The sequence below is a fragment of the Geotrypetes seraphini genome, chromosome 2, assembly GCF_902459505.1.
Source record: "Geotrypetes seraphini chromosome 2, aGeoSer1.1, whole genome shotgun sequence".
Lineage (NCBI taxonomy): Eukaryota > Metazoa > Chordata > Amphibia > Gymnophiona > Dermophiidae > Geotrypetes > Geotrypetes seraphini.
In genome coordinates this window covers 493921932-493949843 of record NC_047085.1, presented here as the reverse complement: position 1 = coordinate 493949843, position 27912 = coordinate 493921932, and the positions used below count along the sequence as shown (strand labels likewise).

Genomic DNA, 27912 nt, shown 5'->3' with positions numbered 1-27912 from the left:
TTCAAAAGTCATAAAAAAATTGGCGTTGGGAGTTTTTTTTATAACCTTGTGGCAGAGTGAGGGACTGCTGTTATGCCACTGGGCAGCAGAGGGCACCATGTATTTGAGAAGGACTACAGGTCCCAGAGGGTCCTGCACTGCTTGGCTCAGTGCTGAATCAGAGGGGTGGGTCTCAGGGAGGATTATTTCTGCCCAGGCTAGATTCAGTTAGAGAAAGGTGAGGTCTGAGGCAGACATAATTTGGCTGAGATAAGCCAAGCTTTATTATAATGTGCGAGGCAAATGAACCAGAATAAAACTGTTATATGGAATTGTGTGTTTGTGTCTTGACCCTCCTAAAAATGCAGGCCAGCCTGCTCCACCAGGTGGTCTGTTACAGACCTATGACAGAGAAACTGAGCCAAGTCTGCTGAGATGTTTGAATGTTAATCTCTGTCATGGCCTCTGAAGTCTTTTTCTCCCCTCCAAGTTAATATAAGCACATAAGCATGGCCTCTGCCGAGTCAGACCATAGGTCCATCATGCCCAGCAGTCCGCTCCCGCGGCGGCCCCCCCAGGTTAATGACCTGTAGTGATCTATTACTCAAGAGCATTTTGTCTTGTATAGTAACCCTCTAATTGTACCCCTGGATTCCCTTACCCTTCAGGAATTCGTCCAATCCCTTTTTGAAACCCAAAACCGTACTCTGCTCAACCACCCCCTCTGGAAGCGCATTCCAGGTGTCCACCACCCTCTGGGTGAAGAAGAACTTCCTAGCATTTGTTCTAAACCTATCTCCCTTCAATTTTTTTGAGTGTCCTCTAGTTTTTGTTGCCCCCGCCAGTCTGAAGAATCTGTCTCTCTCTACCTTCACTATACCCTTCATGATCTTATAAGTTTCTATCATATCCCCTCTAAGTCTCCTCTTTTCCAGGGAAAAGAGCCCCAACTTCTCCAGCCTCTCAGCATACGAGAGGTTTTCCATGCCCTTTATCATTTTTGTCGCTCTTCTCTGGACCCTCTCGAGTATCGCCATATCTTTCTTTAGGTATGGTGACCAGTACTGGACGCAGTACTCCAGATGCGGTCGCACCATTGCCCTGTACAGCGGGAGGATAACTTCCTTGGTTCTGGTAGTGATACCTTTTTTGATAATGCCCAACATTCTGTTCGCCTTTTTTGAGGCCGCTGCGCATTGTGCTGCCGGTTTCATTGTTTTATCCACCAAAACCCCCAAGTCCTTTTCTAGGTTGCCTTTTCCCAATGTCATCCCCCCCCATCGTGTAGTTGTACATCAGGTTCCCTTTCCCTATGTGCATAACTTTACATTTCTCCACATTAAAACTCATCTGCCATTTATCTGCCCACTCACTCAGTTTGTCCTGGTCCCTTTGGAGTTTTTTACATTCCTCTACAGATCTAACCTTACCGGAGAGTTATTTTATAACTTCACACTTTGTCCCTGTTTCCAAGTCATTAATAAATATATTGTATAGCAGCGGTCCCAGCACTGACCCTTGCAACTACGTTCATTTCAGACTTGTATTTTTTTTTTTTGGGGGGGGGGGGATGTTGGATTAACTGTTTGGTCTGATCGCCTCTTGGTTTATTAGTAGTCAAACAGCCTAGGATACCACATTTCCCTACATCTCACGATACCTTTTCCTGGAGCATGTGCTTCCTCTGCTGTCTCATCCTCTTCACCAGCTGAGCTAGGTTTGGGATTCCATTGCCAGCTTCCACCTCCTGCATGGCTGCATACATAAGGCAAAAAGCTCCTGTCCTTCCAACCCCTGAGCTGGTGGGAAGAAACCACATTACACAGTGTTACATACATTGTATGTGCTTTTCAATTTCTTATGAGGGTAAAGCCTAAGACTGGATATGATAATGATAATGACAGTTTATTGATGTGATATATTTGATTGAATGTCAGATTGAAAGGGAGGGAGGGATGGGATAAAATTTTTATCTATTAGTATCATAAATGATAGAATTTCAAATGATGTATTTATTGATAAATGTTTAGTATATGTATTTGCTGTAAGATGGAAAACGAATAAAGAGTTTAAAAAAAACCACAAAACAGTTTATATACCGCAGGACCGTGAAGTACTATGCGGTTTACAATGATTAAAAAAGTTACAGATTGAGTAGTACTAACAGAGTTAAGATTTAGTGGTCAGTTATTGTGAGGAAAGATTGTGCAGTGCAGCTACCTAAGTACTTTAGGAACAAATGTTTTCGCAAGCATGGGTAATTGTTTCAGATCTTTACCCCATAATGCTGCCTGATAAGAGAAAAGATATGAGGAAAGGGCAGATTAATAATAATAATAATGAAGCTTTATTTATATCCCGTCAAACCTTTTCAGTTCAAGACGGTATACAGTAGTGGACAGTTACAGAGTGGGATTGTGTGAATAGGTATCAATATAAGTAAGGGGGAGGTGGATGCAGATGGGGGGGAAAGGGGAAGAGAAGTGGGAAGAAAGGGGCGGAGGGGGCTTTTAGAACAGGTCAGGGGCTTTACCTGCCTAAACTGCTGCACTTCTGCAACTATCTTGCTGTTTGAACAGTCTTCATATGATTTGAAAGGAAATTTCATTGTTTCTACTATACTGTGATGTAAAAAAATTACTTCCCTCCCTTCCTGATTTATTTATTAGGATTTATTTACTACCTTTTTGAAAGAATTCACTCAAGTCAGTGTACAGCAAGAATTTGTCAAACATAAGCAAAGAAAGATTAGGTTCTTACCTCGATAATCTTCTTTCCTGTAGATAGGTGTAGAGGTCCTGAACAGGTGGGTAGTCAACCCCAAACTGCATGCTCCTTGCAGAAGGCATCAATCATTTTCTCGGCTCCGCCTCCTTCCCCAGAGGGCTGTGCTGTAGCTCCTCAGTTTGTACCAAAGTAATCGAATATCAGTATATAATCAAAATACACAGAAGGAGGGGGCACAGGGAAACTCCCCAGTTAACTGTTTTGTTCTGCTGTGTAAATACAAACCACACTGACAGACGGCCAATTCCCAATAGACCTAGGAGAGATCTTAATCACCCCAATCATGAAAGATCACAAAGGCCCGATAGATAGCCTCTCCAACTACAGATCTATCGCTTCAATACCAATATACGTTAAAATAATAGAAGGCCTAGTTGCACAATACCTCACCAACTACCTGGAAAACCATAACCTACTTCACCCCTCACAATCAGGATTTCGAACCAACCACAGTACAGAAACATTACTTGTCTCACTACTAGATACAGCCCGACAACACATCAGTAAAGGAAAAAGGATGATGTTAATACAACTTGACCTCTCCGCAGCATTTGACCTAGTTGACCACTCCTTATTACTACAGATACTTGACACCATAGGGATCTCAGGCAAGGTCTACAATTGGTTTCAAGGATTCCTCAAATCAAGAACCTATAGGGTAAAATCCAATGATACCAGATCAGAACCATGGTCCAATCCCTGCGGAGTTCCACAAGGATCACCTCTCTCACCTACGCTCTTCAACCTCTTTATTTCCTCCCTAGGAGCCACTTTAGACAACCTTAACGTCACAGCCTTCAGCTACGCAGACAACATCACCATACTCCTCCCCTTCGACCCATCAGAAACCACTACCACAGCAAAGCTGGAAACAACCCTAGATACAGTAGAAAAATGGATGATGGACCACAAACTGAAACTAAACTCAGAAAAAACAAAATTCCTTTTGCTAGAAAAGGCCAAAACTCCTACCATCACAGAACTGAAAATCAAAAATACCAAATACTCGATACAACCCGAACTCAAAATCCTAGGAGTAACGATTGACAGATGTTGCACAATGCAATCCCAAATCAACAAGACAACCCAGAAAGCTTTTCTAACCATGAGAAATCTACGTAAAATCAGAAAATTTTTCAACCCAGCACAATTCAGACCAATTGTCCAATCCCTAGTCTTAGGTTTGCTGGACTATTGCAACTCCCTCTATCAACCTTGTCTAGCCTTTATGATAAAACAACTTCAGACCATACAAAACACCGCCCTCAGACTGATATACTCCCTGAGAAAATATGATCACATCACAACTACCTTTTTAGACTCTCACTGGCTTCCCATACAAGCACGAATTCAATTCAAATTCTACTGCCTATTATTCAAAGCGTTAAACGGCTCTTCCCCCTCCTACCTAAATAACCGCTTAAACCAGATCTTCACCTCAAGACACAGAAGAACCCCGAACCCTTTTGCCTTCCCCCACTCAGAGGCACACAGCGCAAGAAAATGTTTGACAACCTACTGGCAACACAAGCAGCAAAACTCAACCATATCATCTCCAACCTACTGACAACAACGGACGACTTCAAAACATTCCGAAAAGAAATCAAAACCCTACTCTTCAAAAAATTCATCCAAACATCTTAACCCCTCTTCACCTTACCTCCAGTTAATTCTCCCCTAAAAAATCCTCCCCAAAACACCTACTAAGTAAACAGATCCCGGAAATGTTTTGTAACCTTACCTACTCTAACTGTAATCTATCTGTCTATATCACACAGTCCCGCAATGTCAATTCACTACCCAATTCGTAAGTTCCCCTCGGAATCTACCCAGCTATCTCTCCGCTGTTACAATAAAAAATAAAAAAAATAAATAAATTGTATCTTCACTGGAAAATGTCCAGTCAAATCTTTTGTAATCCGCCTTGAACTGCAAGGTATAGGCGGAATAGAAATCTGTAATGTAATGTAATGTAATAATATCGTTAATTTTTCTAATGCTACTTTTCAAAAGTATTAAAATTTCTGATTTAAAATAAATTTTTATAATTTAATAATGTGCTCAGTGCCTCCACCAAAGTCACATCTGGGATTGGTACTAGAACATATCCGGTGGATTATAAACAGCTGTTAATCACTGAAAGGATTTACAATGCGACCATTGAAGGATCATCTGTCCTGCCTAGACACATACAGATATATTTCTTTATACACAGGCATATAGGCTCTGTGGCAGTACAGCCTTTAAAAATTAATAGTTGGGGACTAAGATCATAATATAACACTTAAGTGAAAGGCATGTTTAGGTGGTGGAACATATAATGTGCAATGATGGTTCCTTCAAAATATTGGTCCTGGTACCAATCCCAGATGTGACATTGGTGGTGGCACTGAGCACATGCCTAAATAATAAAAATTTATTTTAAATTAGAAATTTTAATACTTTTGCATAAACCACATGAATTAAACATTTGAATGAAAAAAACACAAGGTCGAATAAAACAGGCACCTACCTAAGTACTTTTATGGCATCTGCCTTCAGGATCACCCAAGAGTCTATGTGGAATGGTATACCTTTGGTCAACGACTGTGTTAGGAGCCACTATTGCAGACTGTGATGCGCTTCTGGATTCCAGGCCAATGGCCTATGAAGAGAGTCCGTTTGAGTCAACTAATGTGACAACAGTGTGTCCTGCAGGGGGCATAAGTGAGCCTTCGCCCAGGTGACCACCTCTATGCTCTATGACAGGGGTAGAGAACTCCGGTCCTCGAGAGCCGTATTACAGTTGGGTTTTCAGGATTTTCCCAATGAATATGCATTGAAAGCAGTGCATGCAAATAGATCTCATGCATATTCATTGGGGAAATCCTGAAAACCCGACTGGAATACGGCTCTCGAGGACTGGAGTTCCCTACCCCTGCTCTATGACTATAGCACCTAAAGGTAATGTCAGGCTGTGGGAGCCTGCAGAGCTAAGATGCCCAAAATCTGGTGCCTCAGCTTCTGTCTGCATGGCTTGGGAAGAAAAATACATCCCGTCGTTGTGTTGAACTGGATGTCCAGGTACTCCAGGGACTGAGTTGGTTCCAGGTAGCTTTTCCAGAAATTGATTATCAAGCCTAGGCACTGCAACATCTGCACAACCTCCCTCTCAGCTCTGGATGGGGCTCTAATCAGCCAATTGGCCAGATATGGGTGGCGCCTGGATCCCTGACTTGTATAAATGAGTTAACCATCACTTTGGTGAAGATAAGACGCATTGTTGTGAGCCTGAAGGGGAGAGCTGAGAACTGAAAATGTCTCTCCAACCTGTGGAACTACAGCTACCTCCTGTGAGCAGGAATATGGGAATATATAAATAGGCCTCCATCAAATCCAGCGAGGCTAGAAATTCCCCCAAAACTACTGAGGCAATGACCGACTTTACAGTCTCCATGTGGAAATGTGGCACTATTAGTGCCACATTGACTGGCATTAGATCCAGAATTGGCCTCAAGTCTTCTGAGTCCCTTTTGGGCACGATGAAGTATATATAATATCTGCCTAAGCCCAATTTTCTGTCTGGTATGGGCTCTATGGCTCAACTATTTAAGAGCCGCATCACTGTTGCTTGGACCCCGATCACTTTTTTCGGCCAGATGGAGAATCCAGGAATAAATCCTGCAGAGGATAAAAGAACTTGAGCTTATAAGCCTCTCAAATTATGTCCAAGACCCACTGTTCCGAGCACATCTCTGCTCAAGACTCCAAATACACTGGTAACTGTTCCCCTGCAGATAGGAGGAAGGCTATCGACCTGGCATTACCATTGTTTCTTGGAGGCTGCCGAGGGATGGGAGATGGAGGTTTGAAGATGTCTGGCGCTTTCAAATCTCTGCCTTGAGCCCTGGTAGGATCTTTGCACAGAGGACCCCTCGAGAACTGGCGAAAATGCCTAGAGTCACGAAAATTACCCCGTCTGGACCCTGTAGCGTTCTGTGGTCTGGCATCTGGCACGGTCTTAGGACAACGTTCTGCTACATTAGATCTCAGATTGTCTAATCCAATGTTTCTTAGCTTGGTCCTGGAGCCTTTCCAGTCAGCTTTTCAAGTTCAAATTGTCCCTATCCTAAATTTTCCTTTCACAATCCAATCAGTGCTGTCGTGCAGAAATGCTTCTATCGTCTGCACATGATTCATTCTCTCTCTAAAGTCCTTGACCCACCATCCATAAATACGAGGGTCATTTCATAAATAATGCACACTGTTTTTTTAAATTTACATGTTTATTTTTTTTTTCCAAGTATTTCTTTACAATCTTTCAATATAGTCTCCCTGCTTTGCAATGACTGAGTCCCAATGTCCGGGAAGCTTCATTATTCCATCCAAGACATTGTTTTTGTTCTGTTGCCGAATGGCTTGGGTACTGGCGGAAAAAAGTTCATCCAGAGATGTAAAATGATGTCTACGCATAGGTTGTTTCAACTTTGGAAAAAGGTCGAAGTCTTATGGACTCATGTCTGGACTGTAGGGAGCATGAGATAACAAACACCTCCCAGCTGTATTTGCGCAGTTTCTCAAGATGACATTCCCTATGTATGGGCGAGTATTGTCGTGAAGAATGAGTGGCCCAGCCAAGAGCAACTGAGGTCAGGTTTTGTGCATTTTTCTGCACATTTTTTGCAAAAAAAATCACGATAATACACTGCTGTGACACTTCTTCCACATGGAACTTTGTCTGTGATGATGATACCTTCATGATCATAAGCAAAAATAATCATTTGTTTTACTTTTGATTGAGCTTGTCAAAATTTTTTTGGCCCTTAGGAAGATGGAGCTCTCTACTTGTCATTGAAACACTACAGAAATACGGCTTGGCGGTGTTACCTCATGCTCCCTACAGTCCAGACACGAGTCCACCAGACTTCGACCTTTATTCAAAGTTGAAACAACCTATGTGTGGACATCGTTTTGCATCTCTGGAAGAGCTTTTTTCTGCCGGTACCCGAGCCATTCGGCAACTGAACAAAAACAGTGTCTTGGATGGAATAATGAAACTTTCTGGACGTTGAGACTCTGTTATTGCAAAGCAGGGAGACTATATTGAAGGACTGTAAAGAAATACTTGAAAAAAAAAATAAATAAAAGTGTGCATTATCTATGAAATGACCCTGTAAGGATTGATAGTGTATGGCCCCCACAATGTATGGTGGTAGGGGTTATGTGAGAGGCGCCCTTACACACGCCGGGTCCCAGGTTCAGTTTCCTCACTGAAGATTCACCAGGAAGTAGACTCAAATAAGAAGCACAGCCAGAATGATTGCATAAAGAATATATTATAGAAATAGTCTTACAGAAAAGCAATATTCAGAAGCATTACCATTAAGCATTACAATTAAGGAGTTTCCCTGCTTTACAGAGTTCAGAGGCAAAGAGACAGAGAGTCTGAAGTTCTAGGGAGAGCCAGAGAGAGAGAGAAAGGGGGATGGGGGTGATGGTTTAAGCTTCGGGTTCCATAGATAAAGAGAAGGATAGACAGAGAAAGAGATCCATGTGTCTTGCAGAGAGGAGGCTTTTATAGTTTTTAATCTTATTCTGAATATAGAAAACTATTGAGCTTCAATAGAAGTTAAATCTCCCCCTCCTTAGTAAACTTGTGCTAGACAGACGAAGAATAGGCTGAAGTCATATGTGATTTCCAGTTTGTCTCTGACAATAGTTTCTGATTAACTTTAGTTATCTGTGCACCTGGACCTATTGTCCTAAGCACCCTCTTAATCAGACATTAACACATTAACACCTTTTACCTAATCATGATTTAATCAGGGCTACTTGAAACCGTCTTTTAGGGCTGCTTTCTGTGCACTCAGGGTCTATCTGCATTCACATGCTAGAGTCAGATTGATATAATTTCCCATAGGCCTTTGCTGACATTAGTTATGCCAACTGAAAATGCTGATTGCTAGCAACAGCTATGCTGACAGACCCTCGTATATTTATTCACTCTCTTGTAATTTCCTGTCTCGACTATTGCAATGCCCTTTATAAGGGTATAACTCAAAAAGAAATCACCTCAGTTAAAATATTTAAAGCAAGTTTGACCAGTTTCACCCCTTTTGAAAAAAGCTCACTAGTTGCCAATTGAACATAGAATTACCTACAAGATCCTTTTACTAACATTCAGACCTCGATCTAGTAACTTACCAGAATTTCTTAACACAGACTTCTTATTCCCTACTCTTCTCTCAGGTCCCTTTGCTCGGTCACCATGAATCTTCTTTCGATTCCATCCCTGAGGTACATCAACATCATGCTTTCTTTAACATTTTTTCGGTCTCCGCCCCTTTTCTCTGGAATTCCATACATGTTATTTAAGAGAAGAATCTTCCTTAATACATTTTAAGTCTAAATTAAAAACGTTCCTGTTTAACGATGCATTCGGAACTTAAATTCCTTCTATGGACAAATAGAGGATCTGTTTCTTTTTTCCCTTTTATGTTCTTTCAAGATTGTAGTTCTTCCCTTTCTTCCTCTTGTTTATGTACGCCCAAAAAGTACTGTCCTGTCATATAATTAGCTCCTAGTGCCATCTGTATCTGTTAATTTTAACTATAATTTATGCATTTTATTTTAATGTACACTGCCTAGAAGCCTGATTAAGTGGTATAATAAATTTTTAATAAACTTGGAAACTTGGTTATCAACAATGAATATGCATGAAAGAAATTTGAATATAATGTAGGCAGTGTATGGAAAACAAGTCTGCTACGACTGTGCATGCCAATGCTGTGAAAGAGGGGCTCCCATGTTACCCCTTCGAATTTTACTGAGGTGTTCAATGACCTGCACCCTGATGGATCTCGTAGCATGGCCCATGTAGAACAATTGACAAGGGCAAATAATCATATAAACGACTCCCTCAGTACTTAAGAGTGTGGGTTTTCTGCAGTCAAAAATGAGTGATCTCTTGGGTTTCAATGGCATTGGGGCACACACTACACCTACCACATCAGTGATGTTCCCTAGAGATGGATTGTTGACTTGGGTCAAAATGCAAAAATTGAGAAGAAGTAACACGCTCATGCAAGTTTTTGTCCCCTGGAGTAGGCAAACGTGAGAAATTGGGCAGAACCCTCATAAAATTGTAAAATGTGCCAGTGGGTTTTGATGATTCTCTTAATCTCAAAGGCCTTATGGGAATATGGGAGGGTGCACACCAATCTAGGCTCCACTGTGGCATTTGAGCTTTGTAGAAAATGGTCTCGCTGGGCATATAAAGCCCTCTTGTATGATTTTTTAAATGACTCTGCCAGGGTAACCCCTCTCTGCAAACCGTTGCCACATATCTTTAGCTCTGTGCTTGCATTCCTCAACTGTACTACACAGTTGCTGTAGCCTTAAAAACTGGCCTACCGGCAAGATGACTCATAAATGTCAAAATTTAAAAGATTGTTCCTATCCATATCTTTGCGATATATGGTGGTTTCAAAATGACCTTGGCTAAGTACCTGTCACACTCTTTGGATGATCTTAAATTTGTGGTTTTAGAAGCTCCACGATTGAAAAGAGGTGGAAACATGACAGACCTCCTATGGAAGAAGGAGCAGTCATGGATATACCACTGGCAAACAGTAGCCCCGAATGGGCTGAACCGTGAGGTGGAGTGGTGGGCGTTCCTCCACAAATGAGTGACAGCTTTATTGATAGATATTCCGGGGTAGCAGCTGTGGGTGACGTCACTCAAACCGGAAGACAGAGAGTCAAGAGAGATACGTAAGGTATCCACCAGCAGCTGGGACTCTTCTACCTCGAAAAGAGGAGATTAAGAGGGGACATGATTGAAACATTCAAGATACTGAAGGGAATAGACTTAGTAGATAAAGACAGGTTGTTCACCCTCTCCAAGGAAGGGAGAACGAGAGGGCACTCTCTAAAGTTGAAAGGGGATAGATTTCGTACGAACGTAAGGAAGTTCCTCTTCACCCAGAGAGTGATAAACTGGAATGCTCTTCCGGAGTCTGTTATAGGGGAAAACACCCTCCAGGGATTCAAGACAAAGTTGGACAAGTTCCTGCTAAACTGGAAAGTACGCAGGTGAGGCTGAGCTCATTTAGAGCACTGGTCTTTGACCTGGGGGCTGCCGCGTGAACAGACTGCTGGGCACGATGGACCACTGGTTTGACCCAGCAGCAGCAATTCTTATGTTCTTAAAGCTTGTGTTACACGGTGCTATTTAACATTGTGAATGGCTCTTTTATCTGTTAGGATGAAGTTTTTTTTCTGATTGTCATCCAGCGAGAGTGGGTTCTCTGAGGAAGCCTTTCTGGTTTATTATTTAGTTTTTGATTAAACGCTTTCTCGGTTCTTCAAAGCGTTGTACAAAGTATAAAATAACATTTCAACAAACAATGTAATTAGTTAAAACATACTTTCTATAAACTACAAGGTTAACAACGATACTAACTAAATTATTATCGACAAACGTACAATGGACAGTTACATTGGACACAAATTGGGAAGGGGGGAGAAATACAATTGAAATAGTAAATGAGAGAAACGGTTAAGGTAAACACAAAAGGATTAGGAATAATTAGAAAGAAAAAAAAAAAAAGAACTGGTTTAAATACAAGATTAGGAATAATTAGAAAAGAAAAAAAAAACTGATTTAAATTAAACTCTAAAATACAGTACTTCAATTAAAAGCATCTTTAAAAAGAAAGCATTTTAGGTTGCTTTTAAAATTTTTTAAGTTTTTTTCCATTTTTAAATAAAGTGGAAGGGCATTCCAGATCGTAGGGGCTGTCACGGAAAAGATTGAGGTGCGGCGTGTGCCAATAATTTTTAAAGAAGGAATATTAAGATTGAACTGGGATATTGATCTTAAAGATCTTGGGGGGTCGTATGGGATCAGAAGTCTGTCAATGAAAGCTGGGGAATTAGTCTGGATAGTTTTGAATGTCAGGAGTGCGATTTTGTACGTTACCCTATGTGAAATAGGCAGCCAGTGGGCATTTTTAAGCAGAAGGGTAACGTGATCATATTTTGAGGCTCCCGAGATTATCTTAATGGCCGTGTTTTGAATGAGCTGCAAGCGTTTTAAGTCCTTGTGGTAAATTCCTTTTAACAGCGAATTGCAGTAATCTATTTTTGATATTACGAGCGAGTGGATCAGAACATTGAGGGAACTAATGTCAAGAAGGGGGGCCAATGATCGAATCATTCTTAATTTATAAAAGCAGTTTTTAACCAATGCGCTTATTTGTGGACGGATTGTTAGCTTACTATCAATAAGGACCCCTAAAATTTTTGTAGTTGTAATTGGTGAAAGTGAAATATTATCGATGATGATTGGAGAAATTAGTTGTGCTCCTTCATTTCCGGGGAATAATTTCTGGTGAAACGTGTCGGAACCCGCTGCAGTGAGACAACTTCAGACATGTTTTTTCACTCATTCAAGTTAAGTTTAAAAACCTTCTTTAATCCTCACAAATTTGAAATGGACTTTAGAGTAATTAAGCTTTTTTGAAATCATATGAAAAACCTTCTAACTGACTAAAGATGGAGCAATGATAGACATTATGGAAGCACATTGAAGGGCTCGGCCCTGCTTGTGATTTCTACACCATCTATGGTTCTGAGCTCTACCTGTCAGTTTAATGGTTTATTAAATTGCAAGTGTTCCCATTTTGTCTATCATGGTCTACAGCCAAAACCTGTCTGGTAGACTCTGTTTTTAGAGGACACTACCCTCCCCCTACTTCCCCCACCCTCCTCACTATCGCCACTGCAGGCACAGAACTATATTCCAAATAGCCATCAACAGCAAGTTCACAAAATATGGTGTAAAAACCTGAACAGGAATGTCAGATAATCCCTGTGGGTGCTCAATGTGCCTCCTTGAGGGTCCAGTGTCCTCCATGAGGTCCTCCTTCGCTGTGGACACCAACTTGGTTTTTGCCGTTTCTGGAAATGACTTAGTCCCCCCCCCCCCAAAGTGGTCCACCTGTACTCCCAGAACCCTGAAGAAATATGAGGAGGCTGAGCCTGAGGCCTCCATCCCTCCCTCACATGCCCTGCACATGGATGATCGTCAGCTAGCCATCCAGCGCAAATCTGGCATGAATCCAGTGTATCAGAGCTTAAGGAGTCCATCTATGCTGAATTATTGCAAATTCAAGGGATATTAAGGCAGATAGAGGCTTTTTAATTCAAATCAAGAACTCCAAGATGGCTGCCACAATAGCAGTTTTGGCACTAAAAACAATCCAGGAGGTAGGGGACCCCTAAAAAAATTTACACTTTAAGACCCCCCTGCAATAGCCAGTACTCACATATGCCTGTTGGTACTGGGAACTGTCTGAACTGCCACTGCAGCTATAAATGAAAAAAATACCTTCTGTCTCAGGTAAGCATGGAATCCACATGCTTGCTTCTTCAGGCTGCCAGCCAGACCTGAAAAGGTGGGCTGAGACCTCCACCCCCACAGATCCACGCTATGTAACAGGGGTGGGGGGACGGAAAGATGTAGCCAGCTCCCACTCTGGCCCTCCGGACTGACTTGGGGGTCACAAAGCTTGCGCTCAAGATCAGACAAAGTCTGGGGTGAGCCTCACTACAAGGGGACCTAGTGTCCTCAACTTCTAGAGCAAGTATCTAACTTAAGGAAGAAAATATTCTACAATATGAGAAGACTGAGACTTATCAGACCCTTTTTTCAAAAGCGTCACTTTGCCGTACTAACGCAAATGTTTATACTGTCCCAACTGGATTACTACAACACCCTCTATGCTGGTCTAAACTCTACTCTACTGAACAAACTACAGATGATACAAAACACGACAATCAGACTAATATTTAGACTAAAAAAAAATCTGACTTTGTCTCACCTTACTAGAACTTATACTGGCTACCTTCAAACTATCATTTATAATGTTCCAAATCCTATATGCAAAACCGCTGAACCACTCAAATTTATTCATCAATTCCTGGTCAACATCAACCAGAAAACTGGAATTGATTCAACTACTTCTATTTCCCAAAGGAGTTAAATACAAACTCACGTTCTACTCGCTCTTCACTTCTCTTGGCATAAAGACCTGGAACAACCTCCCAATTGACATCAAGATAAAAACATTCTATAACAGATTCCGAAAAAAATTAAAACCTCTCTTCTTTGAAAGCATACACACTACAGACAACTAATTCGAAATACCTAGTTTCACTAAATCTCATATTCAAGTATTATACCAGTAGTCATGGAACTTCAATCCTCCCTTCCCCATTACTCCGTTCATAACTCTGTCCTCCTCAAACTGCTATAATGTAGCATATACATTTTGTTATTCCTTAAATTGTATGTCGCCTTGAACCTATTTAGGCACAGCGCAATTCAGAAATACTGGATTAGATTAGAGCAAGCTGGCTAGTCAGGTACTCTGAAACTAGAGAAGCCTGCCAGCCACAGACTTTTTTGCTGACAGTCTGTGTCTTCTCGCTGTCAGAGCTGTCCCAGGAGCACTGGGAACTCTGGAACAAAAACCCGAAAAATAAAACAAAAAAAAAAGTCAGAGCAGATCAGATACCTTTTGAACACATTTGCAGAAGGGAAAAACTGAAGAGCTACAGAACAATCTCTGGGGAAGGAGGCGGAGCTGAGAAAATAATTGATGCCTTCTGCAAGGAACATGTAGTTTGGGGGTGACTTCCCAGCTTTTCAGGACCTCTACACCACTGCACTGGAATAGACAATTCCAGAAGAAAAAAAAATTACAATACGAAAGAAAGCACAGTTACTTACCGTAACAGGTGTTATCCAGGGACAGCAGGCAGATATTCTCACACATGGGTGACATCTCCGACGGAGCCCTGGCACGGACACTTCAAAAGGGCAGAAACAACAGGCAGATATTCTCACAACCAACCCACCTCCCCTGGTTGGCTTCTTAGCTGGCTTATCTTAACTGAGGGACCGTGTGCCTACGTTGGGCAGGAAGGCACTTGCGCATGTGCAGTGCGGGCTAATCGCGAACTTTCTGAAGACTTAAAGTAGCGATGCACTTTTGAAGTGTCCGTGCCGGGGCTCCGTCGGTGACATCACCCATGTGTGAGAATATGCTGCCTGCTTGTCCTGGGATAAGGCATAGTATATACTGCATTACAATATCAACACAATATACGATAAAATATTTTAGTAGACAGAATAGGGTATAAGCAAAGATGAAATATATAGGTACATCAGAGTATTTCGCCCAGTATTGTACACGTCACAATGACTGATTTCTGATCTTTAAACAAAATGTAATATTAGACAAAAGGAACCTGAGTAAATTATGTCATCACTTAGTTGAAGAACAAGTTAATCTAACACCCATATGAAAAGGTAACTACACCCTTAGTTAATCAATCAATTGACCAAATTTAGTTGATAGATTCAGCCAATTGTATATAGCCAAGCTTAATTGTAGTCAACCCAGTTGGATGATCTCCAAGACTTTTAGAATAATGTTCTATTAACAGAAGTCAAAAGTGGAACTCTTCAGACAACACAGGTCCCATTATTTCTGGCATAAAGGGAATACAGTGCTCCCCCGCGAATTCGTGGTCCACGATTTGCAGTCCCGGTCATTCGCAGTATTTTCCGACTGCGAATGACCAGGCAGGAGAGGACAGCTGGAGAGGGCAGCCGGAGCACCGGCAAGTGAAGGAAATCTGACCACCTCTGCCTGTACTAAAGTCAGGCCTCACCAATTAGGAGCTGCTTTTACATGAAGCTCCTGATTGGTGAGGCCCGACTTTAATACAGGAAGAGGCGGTTGGAGCATACCGCAAGTTTTTCAACATTCATGGGGGTTCCTGGAACGAAACCCCCGCGAATATCAGGGGAGTAACTGTACAGCATTCCACAGAAAGATCATCATACTAACAGTCAAGGTAGTGCAACAGTGTGGGGATGATTTGCTGGCTCAGGACCTAGAGAATCTGCCATGATTAAAGGAACCATGAATTCTGCACTGTACCAGAACATTCTACAGGACAACATCTGGCCATCTGCCCATGAACTGAAGCGTTAATTGGGTTATAGAGCAACACAAATGATCAAAATCACAAAGACAAGTCTACATCTGAATGTCTCAGGAGAAACAAAATCAAAGGTTTGGAGTGGCCTAGTCAAAGTCCTGATCTGAACACAACAGAGATGCTGTGGTGATATCTGAAATAGAGAATGACATGGTGACAAAATTCATCACCGTTCTCGTCCCTGCGGATAACCGCGGAAACCATCTTCATGTCATTCTTTAAGGAGAGAGGGAAGAATCAGAGTATGAATGGCCACAACCATTGCCCCGCAAGCTTTGTTTTGAAGAATGCTGGTGTAGAAGGAGTGAGGTTGAAATAGACACTAAAAAATGACATGGGATTATTTCCCGCGGTTATCCGCGGGGATGGGAACGGTGATGAATTTTGTCCCCGTGTCATTCTCTAATCTGAAACAAGCAATTTAATGCACAAAAATCTAAGAATGTGTCTGAATTAAAGCAGTTCTGCACAGCAAAGTAGGCTAAGATTTTTCAACAGCAAGGTGAACGACTGATATGAAATTATAGGAAGTGTTTGGTTACATTTACTGCTGCTAGAGGTAATGCAGCTAGTTTTTAAGTTTAGAGGCCGTTAATTGTTTTCACTTGGTCAATATAGATGTTGAATAACTTTGTTCTTTAAATAAATGAAGTTATAATTTTAAAACAGTATTGCGTATTCACTCAGGTTCCCTTTGGTGGGGAGGCTTTTTCACATTACCATATCTCTAATACAGTGTATTGCAAACTATGTGCCCCAGAGGAATCCAGGTGTGCCAAGATGCCGGCGAGGTGGAGAGGTGCCTGCTGACTGCTTACGTCCTGTAGTCAGCCGGCGTCTGCGCCTCTCCTTCTGCAGCACCCCCCACCAGCAGTAATAGGAGGCTCAGGGCCATGGTTGGAAGACATTCGCACATGTGTGGACATCAATGTGATATCATTGTGTCAATGTCTGCGCATTTCTGGGTGCCCTCCGGTCGCAGCCATGAGATTAGTGTGCCAGCAGCTTAAAAAGTTTGCAACACACTGCTCTAATAGATGAACTTAAAAAAAAAATTATTTATATAACACTTATAGCCTAAGTCAGGGGTGGGCAACTCCGGTCCTCGAGGGTCAGAATCCAGTCAGGTTTTCAGGATTTCCCCAATGAATATGCATGAGATCTATTTGCTGCACTGCTTTCAATGCATATTCATAGGGGAAATCCTGAAAATCCGACTGGATTCTGGCCCTCGAGGACCGGAGTTGCCCACCCCTGTCCTAAGTGGTTTACATTCAGGTACTTTATCATAGTTCCCTATCTGTCCAGGTGGGCTCAAACTCTGTCTAGTGCACCTGGGGCAATGAGGGGATTAAGTGGTTTGTCCAGGATCACAAGGAGCAGCCACACACTCCCACTTGTTTAAAGTCTATTTCAGCAACCCTCCTCCAGGGCCACATCGAAGCATAGCAGGCAGTCCTAAGGGTGAGCCATCTTACTTGATGGAAGGGGAAAGACGCAGGGATCTATTTGTGCAAACTGACAAGAGAAAATTCCTGCCGCTGTCTACAGCACTTGCATACATCTCATAGCACTACAGAAATGATAAATAGTAAGAGCTGAATGCTACACACAAAAAGACAAAGAAGTATGGAAAATATGGACATGCTGGTGAAAAAGGATAGGCAGAAGTGCCAGCAGGCAGAGGATGGGTAGAGGTGACATCGCAACAGGAATATGGAAGAGGAATGAGATGTGAATGAATCAAGGTATCTTTACCTGCAGTGCACCACAATGGGGGTATGAAGGGGGCGCTGATGTAGGTAATGACCGTGTACCTCCTGGATAAACCGTAGCAGGTTCCCTTTACTATCTGGCAGCCCTCTGGAAGACAAAAATCAGCCAGCAATGAACACACCGCCAAGTTTATAGCAGAGAGAGCTAAGTTTCTTCACACACATTTCGACTAGTGATAGATAATCGCTGTCATCTTAAAGGCTTATTTCTCCCCTGGAACCTATAGTTCATGGCGGGAATTTTGTCCACACACACTGCTGCAGTACGTACAGCTCTGGCCAGGAAGTAAACTGCAGATGTATGATGGTACGCTTCAGGCTCTGGTCCCGATACTGAAGGGTGATCATCCTTTCCACGTGGGTCTGCACCACCTTGTGGCTCGTCAGGGTTAGCGTGATCGGTCCTTGCACCATAGGCTGTCCGCGCTCTGTCGGGAAATAGCGGACTACCTTTTGCTTAAAAAGAAAAAGGAAGATGAAATCCCCAGTGGAACAACTTTTCGCCTTAAGAACTGTAAGTTCACACGAGCAGGATTTAAGCTTCATATTCATACCCATTTAACTAAGTGCCAAAGACCAGTATGTGTAATTACACTTGCCTGTACAAAAGTGTAATAATTCTAGGCTCAACAAGCTCAGCTTGTCCATGACCAAAAAAAAACAAACTAAAAACTATGGACATGTGGCAACGTTTTTCTGATAGGGGGTACCCTTATAGTACCATCAAGAAAGCCTATAAAAGAGCTCTATATGCACACAGAACTTACCTCCTTCAGCAAACTCAATCTCCTGCAGAAGCCCGCATGGTGTGCACACTTCCTCACTCATACAAAGCGTTTAGGATTAAAAAAATCATCCAATCTCATTGGCATATCCTCCAGGTTCATAAAAGTCTCGCCCAACCCCCTATGTTTGCTTTTTCTAGAGGCAGAAATCTACGTGACCATCTCACCACTTCCCAATATATTCAAGTTTCAAGTTTATTAAATTATTTGATTAAACGCTTTTCAGGATACAAAGCGTTTTACAAAGAAATAAAATTGGATTTCTTAAATCACAAATACATCGTAAATAAAAATAATTACTTAAAAATTAAAAACAAACTGGGGTAACAAACACATGGAACAGTAGGAAAGTAGGGAAAAGAAAAAATACAATAAAAAAATAAAAAAAAATGTGTTAATCAGATTAGGATAGAACATAAGGATGATGTGAGAAAGGGATTTGCCAACTTAAAGATCTAAAAAAAAAAAAAAAAAAGGGGATATATAATCAGAGTTTAATACAAAACAATGAGTATAGGAATCAACCGAAAAATAAACTTTTAGTTAAAGGCTTCTTTAAAAAGAAAACACTTTAAACTAGTTTTGAATTTATTCAAATCTTGTTCAAGTCTTAAATAAAGAGGGAGTGAGTTCCAAATAGTAGGGGCTGTAACCAAAAAAATCAGGTCACGGCGAGTACCGATGATTTTTAAAGAGGGAACGTATAGGGACGCTTGTGAGGATGATCTGAGAACTCTTGACGGGCTGTAAGGAATCAAAAGCCTATCAATAAATGCAGGAGTATTATTTCTTATTAGTCACCACACTAGCACTCCCCAACATCTTAAAGGCCATTTTATGGGTGGACACTGCACTATTTGCTCCCATGCGTTAGTTACAACATGCATCAATCACCCTATTTTGCCTAAAAAGCATATCCTCCAACAACATACAAACTGCAATACACAGAAAGTGGTGTATATGATTATATGCCCATGTAATTTACTTTACATTGGCCACACCACTAGAAGTATCAAAGTTCGGATTACGGAACATTTGAGCAAAATTAGGAGGAACGATTTAAAGGCTCCATTAGTGCAGCATTGGCACACTGCTTCACATCAGCTTTCTGATCTTCAGTTCATAGTACTAGAAGTGGCTCAGCTAAAGAGAGGAGGAAATGTCCAAGCTTGGTTGTGGAAAAGAGAGCAGAGATGGATTTACCATTGGAAGACAGTCACCCCTGCTGGAGTAGAATGGTGGGCGTTTCTTCACAGATGATAGACAGCCTCACACCTCATAAGCACAGGGTGCTCAGCAGAGCATTCATGTCATAGAACACGAGGAAGTTTCTTTTCCCTTTTGAATTAGGTACCCAACTGACAAGTCTGTGAGTGTTTGGTTAAAAGTTTTCTTTGTTAAAAGTTCTCTTTGCAAAATGTTACTATGTATCTTTCTTGTTGTTTCTTATTAAAGGAGGATTTATTTTTTAAGGTCACACACAGCATTAGCGGGTTCTCTGAGGAAGCCAGGACGGCGAAACGCGTCAGAACCCCACTGGGTCACCGCTGCAGAGACATTGAAACTAAATCTGTTTACTTATATTAGCTTTTCACAAAACTTTGGACTTTGGACTTTATTTTCACATTATGGAGATTTAAGAATTACTTATGAATCTATGAAGTTATTTAAAAATCATTTATTCTAACAAGATGGTGCAATGATTGATTCTATGAAAGTTTATAAAAGGGTTTTTCCCTATGCTGAGTTATTTTACTCTACTTTTGGATTCTAAACGCCATTTTTAAAACTGTATTAATAACTATTATTGTTTCTTGTTTGCTGTTTGTGCTACATTTCCTTTGGAACAATATTCAATTTATTCAATTACCCAGTTGTATTATATTGGGCAAACAGTACAACTAGCATATCTATCATCTACTTAGTGAATGTTAAAAAGGCCACTTTGAAATGCTTTTCTAGCCATCCACACACATGTACATAACTTCTATCACTGTAACTTCTCTATACCCAAAACAATGGCACCCCATGGCCTGATGAGATCACTACACATATGCCATATTTCCAGTTTCAGAAGCTATTCTGTTTATGCCACAGTTTGAGGACCTGGTCATTTAGAGAAAGACAGTCTTATAACTGGAGATACGAGTATGTGAGGTTTTATCTTTATGCTGTCAAATATGAGAAATTTGTGTGTAGTGAGGAGGTGCCAAAATTTGGCCCGCAAGAAAATACCCTGTTCCTTCCCTCCCTCCATCTCATTGTCCAGCATCTCTCTCACGGCTTCCTGATCTCACCTTCAAAACAGCCTGCAGAGGATCACTGGTCAGCTATAGCGATCCTAGCAGGCTGCCGTAGTCTCCGCAGCACGTTCCCTCTGCTGTGGTCCTGTATGTCAGAGGAGGGGCAGGACCACAGCAGAGGGAATGTGCTGCGGAGGCCAATGGCAGCCTGCTAGGATCGCTACAGCCAACTGGCAATCCTCTGCAGGCTGCTTTGAAGGTGAGACTGGGAAGCCAGAGGACACTATAAAGAAGGGGGAAATCATGCAGGTCTTGGGGGGGGGCCCTAGTGTAGAAGTACACGGAGGGAGGGAGGGAGGGAAGGAAGGGTCCAAAGAGACGCGCATATGCCGGACTGAGGGAGGGGAAGAAATAATGGGTCTAAAAACAGAGGAGAGGGAGAGAGATGGTGGACAATGGGATGGAGGGAGGGAAAGAACAGAAAGGGAGAGAAGTTGGACATAAGGGATGGTGTGGAGGGGGGGCTAGAGATATTGGATAGGAGGGTAGTTGGGAAGAGAAAGGTGGATCCTGAGGTGGTGGGGAAGGAGGGAGAGATGTTGGATGAAAAGGTAGTTGAGAAAAGGAGAGATGGTGGATCTGGGGATGGTGGGGTCCATCGCTGCAGCTGCGGGGATGGAAACAAAAAAAAAAAAGGAAAGATGCCAGACCTCCAGGGGAGGGAAGGGAAACGGAAGGGGAGGACAGAAATGGAAGATGGATGGTTAGCAGGGAGAAAGAATAAAACTACAAATGGGCAGGAGACCCTGGCAAGTGAATTGTCAGAAGACATTTGTCCCAGAGCCTGGGACCAACATGATTTGAATAATGACCAGACAACAAAAGGTAGAAAAAATAATTTTATTTTCTGTTTTGTGATTACAATATGTCAGATTTAAAATGTGCATCCTACCAGAGCTGATGTTAAGACAGCAAGTGTGAACTAGGACCTAAGAGAGAGAGGAAAGTCTATTTTATTTATTTTGTTTACATTACAGAGCTGGTGTGGGGTTAGAGAGGTTGTAACCCTACACTTCTACTAAGACTAATGGGTCCTTTTATTAAGGTGAGCATTTAGCATGTGCTAATCTTTAGCACATGCTAAATCGGTTAGCGTACCTTAATAAAAGGACTACTAAGTATTTTAATAAAAAATTTGGCCCACGACTTAGCCTATGTTTTAGATTTCGGCCCCTTATGTGATTGAGTTTGACACCCTGGTGTAGTGTTTTTTTTAACTAGAGGGTTTTATTCTGTGGAGTTTGACTATCATGTTTTGTTTAAGATTATTTATCTGGTCCTCAGCCTTAAGTAATATTTTAATGAATAAATAAATGAGCTTTTAGAGCAGGAACTCTCAAGTATAAGGTCTATTCAAAAAGTTCCAGGACAGTTTGAATTGCGCGTCAATGGGAAGTTCTTTTGAGACAAGCTAGGTGGCGTTGAATAGCTTGAAACCTCACAAGTAACCTCCTGTTTGCCGTTTTGTTGATATCTGTTTCTGTCTCTGAGCTACAGCAGTCTTTGTGAAAGTGTGTTTTGGGGATTTTTCATCATGTGCGAGCTCGATGAGCTACACTACAGCATGAGATGAGTAGGCAAGGCATTCCAAATTGTAGGTGCAGTAATTGAGATATTGATGTTTTTCCAATCAAAATTAAAGTTAAAATCTCACCCATACACACACACAAACATACCACTATAGGCTTAACCTTTTCCTATCGTAATAAATTTTATGTTACGTTGGTTCCAATCGTAATTATCGCTACTGCCCACTACATTTTTTTGCATCAAAGTCCGAATCATTATCCAACTCAGACTCCAGACTACTTGGTAATAAATAGATGGGACAAATGATAGGTAGAAGGTGTACTGTATGTCCCATGTCATGGGACATATAATGGCAATGACATTTTTGGAATGTCTCGTCATCCGGGACACACGATAGAAAAAGGTTAAAATGTTTATTTTCAACGTCTTAGGCCCAAAAAATTGCATAAAATCATCTGTTTTGAGCGAGGAGATTGGGGGAAGAAAATTAAGACTGTAGGGACGTTGAGGGGACATGGATGAAAAATGCAGGGATGATGAGATGAAGGGAATTAATTTTTGTCCCCATGTCACTCTCTAATAGAAACACCGAGGAATGATGACACAGGCTTGATGCTGGGCAGGAAAATATAGGGGGACAGTTGTGGAGGTATTGTATCCTGCTTAGCCTTGGAGAACAAAAAGTTCAACAAATGAGTGTCAAAGAGGGTAGACTCGGGAGATGCATCAGAGTGCAGCACAACAAAGAAAAATGGGGAGACCAATGATCCACAGTGAAAACAATCCACCGATGAAAACAAAAACAAAAACTGGATACAGATGTTCTGGAGATTATTTATTAAACACTGACATATAAAACCGTGAAAATTCAATTGAAAAAGTACAATGAAAATAAAAATCACCAATGAAAACAAAAACTGTGGATACAGATGTTCTGGATTTTTATCACTGTATTTTTTATCATTGTACTTTTTCAATTGAATTTTCACGGTTTTATATGTCAGTGTTTAATAAATTATCTCCAGAACATCTGTATCCACAGTTTTTGTTTTCATTGGTGATTTTTATTTTCATTTTACTTTTTCAATTGAATTTTCACTGTTTTATATGTCAGTGTTTGATAAATTATCTCCAGAACATCTGTATCCACAGTTTTTGTTTTCATTGGTGATTTTTATTTTCATTGTACTTTTTCAATTGAATTTTCACTGTTTTATATGTCAGTGTTTGATAAATTATCTCCAGAACATCTGTATCCACAGTTTTTGTTTTCATTGGTGATTTTTATTTTCATTGTACTTTTTCAATTGAATTTTCACTGTTTTATATGTCAGTGTTTGATAAATTATCTCCAGAACATCTGTATCCACAGTTTTTGTTTTCATTGGTGATTTTTATTTTCATTGTACTTTTTCAATTGAATTTTCACTGTTTTATATGTCAGTGTTTGATAAATTATCTCCAGAACATCTGTATCCACAGTTTTTGTTTTCATTGGTGATTTTTATTTTCATTGTACTTTTTCAATTGAATTTTCACTGTTTTATATGTCAGTGTTTGATAAATTATCTCCAGAACATCTGTATCCACAGTTTTTGTTTTCATTGGTGATTTTTATTTTCATTTTACTTTTTCAATTGAATTTTCACTGTTTTATATGTCAGTGTTTGATAAATTATCTCCAGAACATCTGTATCCACAGTTTTTGCTTTTGTTTTCATTGATGCATCAGAGTGTACATTTTTTCACAGAAAGAGTAGGGAGAAATTAGGTTCTTACCTGCTAATTTACTTTCTTTTAGCAGCTGTCCAAGTGAGGAGAAGGGAGCAAACAATGAAATTCAAAAACTTACGGGATAAGCACTTAAGATACTTAGGGCTCCTTTTACTAAGCTGTGCTAGTGGTTTTAGCACGTGCTGCATGCCACGTGCGCTCAAAACACTAGCGCACCTTAGTAAAAGGAGCCCTTAGTGGTGAAAATGTGAGGGGAAATTAGAGATCAACTGGGGTCTATGGCATTCTACCGGAAGTAAACTGGGCAAACCAGATGGATCTTTATGGCTGTTATCTGAATTCGTATTATATACTTTTATGTAAAATTTGTAAGCTCCTTGGAAACTTCTAAAAACAAAGTCTGGTCTCTGTCTACTGTAACCTATTTATTGTCATGACTAGTCTGTCTTCAAACGATTGTGAATGTCAATTTGTAACCCATTCTGAACTTCTGGGAGAATGGGATAGAAATCAAAATAAATAAATTTTTTAAAATGGTAAGAGATTATTTCTAACGTATTTCTCCTACAGGTGGTAAATAAAGACAACAATTTGGCTACCTCCGGCACCTACTGTACAATAATTCAAAATACCCTTTTCAAGCCAGAAAATCATCTGCAAGGTCAATTCCTCATCTATAACAATCACTGCAATAAAATCTCTAGATTTTGTACAAGATGTGAAAATCTTTAGAAAAGCCCAATAAATGTAGGATATAAAACCCTAATACTGTAAAGCAGTGGTTCTCAACCCTGTCCTGGAGGACCACTAGGCCAATCGGGTTTTCAGGCTAGCCCTAATGAATATGCATGAGAGAGAGATTTGCATATAATGGAGGTGACAGGCATGCAAATATGCTCCATGCATATTCATTAGGGCTAGCCTGAAAACCTGATTGGCCTGAAGGTCCTCCAGGACAGGGTTGGGAACCACTGCTCTAACACATAAAATATTAAAGAGCATGCCTTGGATTTCTTACCTTTTCTATCTCCTGATCAGACACCAGCATGACAATTAAAGAGACCTTTTGTTCATGGATCATTAACCAGAAGTCAGAGGCTGTGCCCACCAATGGTGCTTGAGTAGCAATGATTGCAGGGCAGTAGGAGGAGAGGTCTTCAACTTTACTGGCATTAATGTAATCATCCTTCCCAGACTGCAGCACAATGCGATTCTTATCATAGGGCATAATGTCTTGATGACGGTTCTTCATGGAGTAACAGCGAGCAATGGCAATGGATAGCTGCCGGGCATCTTTCTCCTGGGAATCTTGAAAGTCTTTCCATAGGCTGTCCAGTTCAGTCAGGGCTCCTGAAACTGGTTTGTCTAAGGCAGTCACTAAGTTTCTGAAGCGTTCTAGCTCTGAAATGAGTCTCATAATATGCTCGGGTTTCTCATAAGGGTCATTCTCGATCAACTGGATCACTTTGGGTTTCTGGCCTTCCTTGGCATCAGCTTTTGTGGGCTGTAAAAGAGGTTGATTGACAGAAGTCTTTGAACCTCCATGCTGACTTTCAGGGCTTGATGACAAAAGGTCATCTGTAGAAGAGCTCTGTCGATGGAACAAGACCTCATTGGTACTTTGAGATAGAGGGGTGGTCCCAGGTGTAAGTGATGAGGGTGGTCTTGGAGGCAAAGCTGCAGAGCCACTTGCTGAAGATGGCATAATTGCTGAAGGCTGAATAGTCAAAGATGGTTGAGGTGATGGTGCAGGGGAAGGTGTGGAAGGAGGCCCAGGAACAATGACAGCACTAGGCATTTGGTTCAAAGAAGGAGTTGAAGATGGTGGCATACAGTGGGGGAGATTCTGAGCAGACACTGTAGGCTGGGGTCCTAGCACCGGCATGGGAGGTCCTGTAGGCACCTGGTTTGATAAAGTAGTTATTTGTGGTGTTGGGTACCTAGTTGATGGTCCAGCACAAAAAGTAAGACCGGAGACGACTTGAGCAGATGTTCCAGCTGGCAAATTCTGGACACCGGTTGATGATGTATGAGAATGGACCTGCTGAGACTGTAACAGCACGGCAGTGGGAAAGCCTTGAATTTGCTGTGGTGGGCCCCTAGGGAGAGCACCAGGAAAACTGATACTGCTGGAAAGCCCCTGTTGAGGCAGTTTGTCCTGGTGCTGAGGTTGATACATCTGTGGTCTTGTCTGTGGGTGGATCTGGGCCTGGCCAGGAGGAATTTGGGTTATCCCAGGGTGCTGGCTAGCAAACTGGTTCTGGAGCTGAGGAGGAAACTGTGGAGGCACAAGCTGAGCTGAAGCAAGAGAACTCATCGGAGGTAGTGTTTGAGGCTGAAACGCAGGCGGAGGTTGAGCTGGGAGTGCAGGCTGAGCCTGAGAAATAAATTGAGATTGCGGTGGATACCGCTGTGGTGCTGTGAAGATCTGAGGCCTCACCTGCATGTCTACATTAGGCTGAATTGGTACTGAAGCTTGAAACATCTGAGGGGTTTGTCCTGAAGGATAATGTGATTGAGGCTGCTGGACATAATGCTGAATTCCACTCTGATGATAGGGTACTGGGCCAGTTTGTCCCACTCCTCGAGGCCTCTGGGGTGCAGCATATGCACTGTGTGAATGAAGCACTGTGGGATCATTCAAAGGCTGACTGCTGAACACTGGTCTTGCTTGACCTCCAACAGTTCCTGGAGCAGTATAGCTTGAAATAGGCCCTTGGATACTATCAACTGTTGTAGTTGATGGCCTGATACCTTGACTGTGCTGTGAAACATCAATTCCTCCTTGCCCTGGGACACTAAAAGGAGGAGGCCCAGGAGGACATACAACAGGTCTAACTGATGAAGGTAAGGGAAGTCCAGCTGGTAGAACCTCAGGGGTTGACACCTGATGCCCAATGCTATAGCCTGGGTCAGCTGGATGTATAGCCCGGACTGGTAATGCTGGCATATGTTGTGGAGAGGTTCTTTGGGGAGGCAAATGGACACCTGTAAAACCTGGCTGAGCGGGGCCTCCTATCATAGTGCCAGCTGGGTACCTCTGAGAAGTAGTTGATGGAGAAGCTGCAGAGCTCTGGGGAGGAATTACTGACTGAGGTACTGATGGTTGTTGCATTATCTGTGAAGGCATTCTTGGAATCCCACCAATCTGTGAAGCACTGTTATACGTACCAGGAGGAAAGGATGCTTGAACAGAGCTAACAGGGATGTTGGCTGGTACAGCAGGTGCATAAAGCGGCACGTGTCTTGGCTGCGTACTGGCGGTGTTAAAATGGATTTGGTTGTATGGGACAGTTGGTTGGCCTGATATGGGCGGCTGCAGTGGGGCACTTGCTGTGTTACTATGCATGAAAGCCTCTGGTCGTGAAGGCCTCATGCCACTAAAATTAAGAGCTGGATCCATGGGGAAAGCCCTTCTGCCAGACAGTCTAGCAAGATGTGCAGTCAGCGCCTCTGGTGGCAAACTCCTCAGCTCTTGCGGCAAATCTGATAGGATAAGGGAACTGAGCTGCTGTAAATCAGCAGCATCCAGGCCTGCTGTGGCTTCCAACTCCAGGTCTAATGACTTGCTCTGTAGCGCTGGTTTGGGAGCTGTTGGTCTTGGTGGTGGTTGCTTCTTCATTTCTCTACAAGAAGAAGAGAATTGGGACATTAGTGCTCAATAAAGGAAATATTTTGCAGCATGAGCTCAATTGTAGCTTGTTACATTCATGCATGCTTACTGACCCTTGTAATGTACCAGTTTCCTGCTAGAGAACCACCAAACTGAAATAGTAAATCAGATGTGCTGATGTATAAGGCTATTTACCTATCTTGGGCTTTCAGACTCAGGACATTTCACATGTCTTTATAGAAAGCAAATTCTGCTACAACTGCTCTACAGGACAAATTTGTTGGATTCTAGCCTCTGTAGACAAGATACTTGCAAAATATAAAAGCCTTATTGTTAACTGGGATCGCTTT

At 41.8% G+C, this 27912-nt stretch overlaps 1 protein-coding gene across 1 annotated transcript in view; it reads right to left on the bottom strand.

Annotated features, from left to right (window-relative positions):
• The window catches only part of PTPN23 (protein tyrosine phosphatase non-receptor type 23), a 190485-nt gene that overhangs the window by 16040 nt on the left and 146533 nt on the right, over nt 1-27912 (bottom strand). The window contains exons 20-23 of the mRNA XM_033931921.1: nt 24968-27575; nt 17869-18053; nt 17581-17685; nt 1640-1778 (exon numbers count right to left, since the gene is read on the bottom strand). Of these exons, the coding sequence (XP_033787812.1) occupies nt 1640-1778; nt 17581-17685; nt 17869-18053; nt 24968-27575 (3037 nt within the window). The remainder of the gene's footprint in view (nt 1-1639; nt 1779-17580; nt 17686-17868; nt 18054-24967; nt 27576-27912) is intronic.